The sequence below is a fragment of the Hesperophylax consimilis genome, chromosome 3, assembly GCF_061612785.1.
Source record: "Hesperophylax consimilis isolate HC1 chromosome 3, BYU_Hcon_1.0, whole genome shotgun sequence".
In the NCBI taxonomy this organism is placed as follows: Eukaryota; Metazoa; Arthropoda; class Insecta; order Trichoptera; family Limnephilidae; genus Hesperophylax; species Hesperophylax consimilis.
The window spans coordinates 42966468-42974183 of record NC_142838.1 but is presented as its reverse complement, the minus strand read 5'-3'; the positions used below and the strand labels follow the sequence as shown (position 1 = coordinate 42974183).

The 7716-nt window shown below is 32.7% G+C and overlaps 2 protein-coding genes across 2 annotated transcripts; one reads left to right on the top strand and one right to left on the bottom strand.

Moving 5' to 3' along the window:
- Positions 1-1983: 1983 nt before the first annotated feature.
- Positions 1984-4023, bottom strand: LOC149425552 (dolichyl-diphosphooligosaccharide--protein glycosyltransferase subunit 1). Its single transcript, XM_089651173.1, has one exon. The coding sequence runs from the start codon at positions 3953-3955 to the stop codon at positions 2561-2563; it is 1395 nt and encodes a 464-aa protein (XP_089507299.1). The 5' UTR covers positions 3956-4023; the 3' UTR covers positions 1984-2560.
- Positions 4024-4236: 213 nt separating this feature from the next.
- Positions 4237-6862, top strand: LOC149425551 (uncharacterized). Its single transcript, XM_089651171.1, has 3 exons — positions 4237-4503; positions 4629-4787; positions 5257-6862. The coding sequence occupies exons 1-3, from the start codon at positions 4464-4466 to the stop codon at positions 5436-5438; spliced, it is 381 nt and encodes a 126-aa protein (XP_089507297.1). The 5' UTR covers positions 4237-4463; the 3' UTR covers positions 5439-6862.
- The last annotated feature ends 854 nt before the right edge of the window (positions 6863-7716 follow it).

Here is a 7716-nt window from a genome sequence, read left to right as displayed (position 1 = left end):
ACAGATTGTTCTTAACCTCTCAGACATAGAATTTTATTTATTATGTGTCCCTTTGAGAACTGTCTGAATGTGATAATTTTTGTGTTATTTACGAGTTTTACTAAAATCTTCATAACTCACGTTTTGGGAAACGTAGCCTCATTCTAAAAAATGTTTTGGAAAGATTATGAAATCCACTATCGCATTGTGTTGTTATACGTAAATATTTGCGTTTCTAAATATACATTTTATGAAAATGTCAAAAATATGTAAAAATCGCTCACCATTATTTCAAAGCCTTGAAAAATGTACTTTTTTCTGAGTAGCATAAAGAAATAACACTTTATATATTGAAGAAATATATTTAAAAACTATTAGTCACCTCAAAATATTAACCGTCCAAACTAAAATATTTTTAATAAATTATTTAGAAACGCAATAAATTATTAACGAACATCTTGACAGTTTCAATCGCCTTAGATAATGCACCTCTACGTTCCATAGATATTCTTGAATACAGACGCGTAGCGTTATTCATTATCGATACTCTGTTTTTGAAATCATGGGAATCTGTATACTAGTGATGGAAATAAATCAATTTTTGTAAAATCTCGCGCGTTTACGTGAAAAGACATTCTAATGTCGTGACCGCTATTATCATATTTACGTTTTTTGACGTTCTAATGTTCTGAGTGGTTAAGACTATACTTTATTATAATATGGTATGCTGGGGATCCGGCCTGAAAAATTATTCTTAAAGTTATGTTCAAGAAAAAAAATAGCTTTTCAACTCATTATACTTTATAAGGAATGTAATGTCATGAATGTAAAACAGAAGCAGAAGTAGAATGAAGTTGGTCTGAACTTTGTCGCAATTCAAACTAAATCTTCTTTTGGTCAAAGAAATTATTTACATCAGGCTCCACTTATATTAAATAGCCTTCCAGAACATATTAAGTCATCTAATTCTTTGCATACTTTAAAAAAGATTGTTAAATGATTTGTGTTAGCAAGGGATAGCCAACATTTCTTTTCATCTTTGTCCTTTTTAAATTAATAGCATAATATTTTATTTCAAATTATATATCAACACTTAATACACTAATAAATTATTACATATACGCAATAATTAGTCGCCTGTAATATAATTATTTTATTACAATGTAATGTAATTGAAAATATCTCCCGAGTAAAAATAAATGCCGCCGACGGGAATTGAACCCGCACCTACTGATGTCCGGTCAGATGCTCTGGACCACTGAGCCACGTCGGCTTATTTCCAACCCGCCAAATAATTCAATATGTACTAGCACTTCAATCAACAATTACTGCTTATTAAATTTTTTCACCTGTAAACAACCAACTTTATTTTTGTAGGAAAGGCTTAGTTAGTGCTAAATTTCCCACTAGATGGCGTTGAGAGATATTATATCTACATTTGTTGGTGAAATATTTTGACTTGTATTAATACATTATAATAAATTAGCTTTCTTCAGCTTAGAACCCATTATTATTGTAAGAAACAATATTGTTCTTTCAATATATTAATTTGGGTTATTTTATAAAATTATATTTCTAGTGAGATTAAAAATTGAAATATAAACAATGACACCATGTGATACAATAAATAAACAACACTTAAATATGTAATATTAGTATGAATAAATGATTTTGTTCATATACATACAACTCAATTATTTCAAGAAAAGCATACAAATACAATATTGTACCAGTGATTCAATCCAAGATTGGATATATGGACAAAACCATATATTTATGTTGCGTGTGTACAGGCGCAAACAAATAATACAAGGATAACTTGCAAAGTGTTTTTCCTGAAAGCGCCATCCATGAAAGAGCAGATTATTAATTATTTTGAGTATACCCTTAAAGTTAGTTTCTTACTCACAAAATGTTTATTTAAAGTTATATTACACAAACAGTAGATATTATACAAAATCTTCACGGATAGGGGGATAAGTGGTTGTGGTTGTAAAATAAAAGTTATTGTATGGTTCCATTTTCTTTATTCATCAAAATAATTATTGTTTACTAACAAACAGTCTGTAAATAAATTTAAAGGCCAAGTGTTCAAACAACCAAGGTAATATTATATAAAGGAACGTTTATTTGTTGAAATAAATTACAAGTAGGTATTGTTTGATAAGATTTAAAAAACATAATATTATTATGAACTCGGTACGTTTTTACACCAGGCCCACCAATCAAATATAGCGTTATGTTACAGGCAATATTAAAATCGGAAAAATCCTAAGGAATTCATTTGTTAGCCTTTATTGGAATGACATTAACATTTATGGAATAAAACAAGGGATTCAGTTTCTATACCATATTTCTACTCATATCTCTTCTAGTGCATTAGTGGTGGTTTAGATTAGTAAAAAATTATCCTAGATATGAAACTAATTTTATTCAATGGTCACAGATTTTTTGCCCTTGGCGCATAGTTAATTAGCATTTGCACTTGTAATTTCACACACTTATTGTATTATAGAACACTGAAAAAGTTGCGTGCATTGCTTTCAAGGAAAGTAAGCATATTGCCTGTAGACATAACAATTTATTCCTTGTGGTTCTCATCTTTATGAATAGAAAAGTCTAACCTCACATAAACAATGACCAATAAGAATAATATGTACAAGAAGATCACCACGAGGATGGGCTCCTGGAACATGAGGATTCGGGGGAAAGAGTAACGCAACTGGAAATCTTGAATGTGATTTTCAACTAGGTTCTTCTTGGTGAAGGAGATGGTAGTTCTGCCTTTGGTATCGAGGTATGTGTAGTGTAGAGTATCGGGGTGGCGGATGACCGGGTAGGGGGGCGTCACCTTCACTTCCGTGGTTCCTTCGGGAAGGATGACGGTGGTTCTAATCTCATCTACCACCATATCGTCGTAGATGTGATCCATCAGCCTCATCTTCAGCAGGTACTGGTCCCCGGAGTGGTACAGGTACTCGTAGCTGGGCACATTGTAGCCGAGGGTGTAGTGTGTCTTCCAGCCTCCAAACAGGGGGAATCTGGGGCGTAGTTCCAACTCTACAGCGTCTTTCTTGACTCGCATGTGGGATGTAGAAATGTTACCGTTGGTGTCTCGGTAGTATACTCCAGTAGCTGACGCAGGTAGCAAGGTCTTGTAAGATTTGACACTAGACAATCCACTCGAAGAATCTTGCTGGTATTCGTACCTAGAGAAGGATCCCTTGAGAACAGCGCCAGAGTGGTACATGTCGATAGTTTCTTCAACAGCGATGTTTCCCCAGTGTGAAACTTCGATCGTGCGATCAATCTTTGTCACGGTCAGGAAAGGTGCATTATTCTCGTAGTGAATATTCAACTCATCCTCTGAAAAGCTCGGGATGTTTTCGTATGCACCATAGTGGATAGTCGAGTCCGAATGGCTGAAAGGCTTCAGCTTGGTGAAGGTCTCAATATTCCTTGTACCCACCGACACTGTGGTCTTTTGAGAATTGGTAAGATAGGGAGAATAGAAGTAGTGATTACCGATGAACCTTACCAACTGTTTTTCTTTCTGAGTTATGCTTGATGGATAGGGTGTCAAACTCTTAGAATAGACTGTATCAAATTGATATACAGCGGTTTTGCCGGGTTGCAGGGCCTCTTTCAACTCGATCCGCCAAAACTTTGCATTCGTGTTATCCAAGACAGATGTCTCGAATGTACGAACATCTCGTTTGTTGCTGTCTTTGACTGAAACAAAGGCGAGTTTATCCTTAGATAGAGGATCAACTGCTACTAAGAAATTCTTCACAGGAGCTTTACCGATGTTTTCAATAGTGATTTTGGAAGAGATTTTCACAAGTTGCGTTGACAAATCAATCGTTCGCTCGACATTCTTGTTTACTAATTCTTTATTTATTACATCAACGTTGAGCCCAAAAACGTTTACCGCCCAAAACACACATAATAACAGAGATATATTTAGTTTTCCCATCGCCGCAAAATTATTGTCGAAAAAGACAACTCGCCGACAGATACTTTGACACGCACACGGATATTGCGTTTTTGCCAGGCTGCCAACATAAGCATTGAAATGCTTGGATAATATTGTAAAATTCCTAAGCAAGTACTTCAATGTTATTTAATTTCTAAAATATTTGCGTAATCGTGTACGGCGCCATTTAGTTTAGGTTAGCATTATATTCATAGAAAAATTAAATGTCATCTTGTCATAAAAGGGCATAAACAACAAATAATCATAGTGTGAGTGGTTTATTTATGATGTTTATGATCAAAGTCATAAGCACAGAAAATGTGTTTCTGTAAAATACTTTGTTTTATCATTATTTTGATTGCTGCCTTAATTATTTTCTTAGGATTGTATTATCAAGAATCGATAAGCAAACTATATCATAAAATCATATCGTACAAAGAGGAAAACGCAATCAATAAAAAGAATACGTTTTAGTTAATTTTTTGTGAAAACTACACCCAAAAATAAAATGAGGAATTTGTTTACTATGTCATTAGTGGTTCTGTCAGGTATGATTCATCGTTTCCTAATAATTTATTATTAGTAGCTTTCATTTTGGTCACTTGTTATTTTATCAGTAACTTTGGTGGTATATTTTATTCTCAAGGTTATTAATTTAATGTCTTCTTTTCAGTGGTGGCTTATTCCGAAGGCCTTGGCGGAGGAATGCGGTCGGGGGGATGGAACGGCGGGGGCGCGGGAGGGAGCAGGGGGGTGAAATACGGCTCTGCTCCTGCTAGAACATATTTTGGAGCTGGAGCAGGGGCTCCTGTTGGCAGCAATAGTAAAAACAGTATGTCAATTATGTATAATCACTTGAAGATTTAGTTTCTTATGTAATTGGTTATGCATAAGTCAGCTCTTTAATTATAATTTTTTTCCCCGATAATATTAATTTGTAAAATAAATATTTTTTATGTTGTAACTAACATATACCAACACCAGTAACCTATCTATATAAGAGTGCAGCTATTGTCATGTGTTTACCATATAGGAATATTCTATTACAATCTCTTAGGGTGACCTAAGGCAGAGATGGTGGTTCCTAAGGCTGCGGTACCCATACCCACCTTCCAAATAATTCATCAATCCAATCGTAAGAATGTCATTCATCAACAAGATCGCGACACAGGTTTCTCAACAATTGTTGTGAAATAGACAGATATTTGGTTTGGATGTGTTGTGGTCACATCAACGTTGTGCAATGGATCTGCCTGTGTGTTATTATTATTGTTATTCTAAATTACAATTGATCATTTCAGCTACGGGAAAAGCGTTACCATCGAGGAGGGGGCTCGGTATATCGGCTTGGGGAATCATAGCAATCATCATCAGCGCCATCATGTTAGTTGCAGGAACATATTACTTCTTCATATTCTATCCTCTCATTTGTAAAAAAGAAAGAAACTACGATGTCATGGAGTTGCACCAGTCACCCGTCTAAGGTCTAAACACTGGATCATTTCAATCATCGAAGGAACTGTATTTTTATCATAATTTCACTCATTTTACAAACTCATTATTTTAAGAAAGATTACGACAATTCCAACTTTAATAAATAATTTTACATTTTATTATTTACAAATTTAATTAAATTTAAATTTACAAAAAATATTTACATGGTTACAAATGTATAGCCTGAGATATTAAGTCTTAAGTAATTAAATTAATTGATGAAAAGCGAAAAAGACAATATTTTTTAAATAGACGTACAGTCTGACAAATCAAAATAATGTAGGTTATTTAAAATTACAAAGATAACAATGTATGCCATGATATTTTATGTTCAAATAAAGTTCAACCATTCATTTACAAATTTGAAAATGTTATGATTGAATAAATTTTTTGCCATAATTGAATTATTCCAAGCATACCATCACTGACATTGTGATATGGCTTCCATATTATGTAAGCATCATGCCTATAAGACCAATTAAAATTATGTAATGTCACTTAAATTATAATGAAGAATCAATTTTTCATCACTTCAATCATTTCATACTATTGGCCATCTCATTTCTCAAACATAAATGTCACCTCCTCGAAGTGAACAACTTTCCTCTAAGAATGACTGATCATTGAATAAAACGATCTACGTATGAAAAATAAAACGACTAGATAAGAACTGATTTATGCTTTATCTACATAATGATATTTGTACCAGACGTTGTGATTCTAGGTTACAATTTTGAATATCTTGAATTTTATACTGAAATCAATTAAGATAGGAATTGAATAGATTTAAAATATCATTATTGAATAGATTTTATGAATCTCACTGAGAATATCATGTTAATATCTGGAGAACCCTCTTTAACAATTTACAAGAAAACTTTATAATTATATATGCTATATTTTCATAGAAAACTAACACTTTGTGTTGTGATTATATAATTTAAAAGATGGAGACGCTGACGTAGTTCTGTTTGTACCCAAGCTTCATCACAGATGTAATATGAACACATTGCCTTAATAATTATTTAAGTTAATATTACGTATACATCTCTGGGGAACCTTTACCTTCCCGGAACTTCCCCTCCTTTCTTACAAGTTAGTGTAACCTGGTTAAAGTCAACAAATAGGACTAGAACAATGTTTTTATTTTATTTTATCTTTAAAAAGCATAATCCATTGTTTTATAATTTTTTAATTGATAATTTGGATCTGATGAATGAGTGTCTGGGCACCGTGTAATAATTTAAAAATTGTCAATACTTTTTATGTACTGATTTTAATAACAGTTATGTGAGATTCAATTTTAATATGTACGCAATAATAAAACTAATTTAAGATAATTATTATGCATAATTGTATTGTGCCTTTTTGGGCTCCATTCCTTGTAAGTTTAATCTGTCTATTTTTATATTTATAGTGTAATAAAAACATTAAAAAAATCATTCTGTTTTCATTCACCGAGTAAATCCTTATTATGTATTTGATATTAAATCAAGTGTGCCACTGGTTATCTTGTCGTGCATGAGAATGTCAAATAATAGTCTATAGATCCAACCCTTCCTCGTCGGACTGCTAATTGTGCCCCATAGCTGGCCACATATAAAAAAAAGGTTTGAAAAGTTAATATGAAGTTCTGGTTGGTGTATATTACTTTTGCATGTGATTTATATCACATAAAAGTAATTACATATGTATTATAAACCTAGCAACCCAATAGAGAAAACTATACATAATGACGAGTTCTACTAACTAAAAACAGAAACCTATCAACCCAATAGAGAAAACTATACATAATGAGGAGTTCTATAAACTAAAAACAGAAACCTTTCAATAATAATTAAGTATTATAAACCTAGCAACCCAATAGTGAAAACTATACATAATGAGGAGTTCTATAAACTAAAAACAGAAACCTATCAACCCAATAGAGAAAACTATACATAATGTGGAGTTCTATAAAACAAAAACAGAAACCTTTCAATAATAATTAAGTATTATAAACCTAGCAACCCAATAGTGAAAACTATACATAATGAGGAGTTCTATAAACTAAAAACAGAAACCTTTCAACAATAATTATGTATTATAAACCTATCAACCCAAAGGAGAAAACTATACATAATGAGGAGTTCTATAAACTAAAAACAGAAACCTTTCAACAATAATTATGTACTATAAACTTATCAACCCAAAAGAGAAAACTTTACATCAGGGGTCTCCAAACTTTTCAGCCGGAGGGCCACATTGACTACTCCAGTGAGTTCGGA

Coding starts and splice junctions, on each gene's coding strand:
- LOC149425552 (XM_089651173.1), bottom strand. CDS start 3,955: ATGGGAAAACTAAATATATCTCTGTTATTATGTGTGTTTTGGGCGGTA.
- LOC149425551 (XM_089651171.1), top strand. CDS start 4,464: ATGAGGAATTTGTTTACTATGTCATTAGTGGTTCTGTCAG. Junction 4,504..4,628: donor GTCATTAGTGGTTCTGTCAG/GTATGATTCATC, acceptor TCTTCTTTTCAG/TGGTGGCTTATTCCGAAGGC. Junction 4,788..5,256: donor TGGCAGCAATAGTAAAAACA/GTATGTCAATTA, acceptor TGATCATTTCAG/CTACGGGAAAAGCGTTACCA.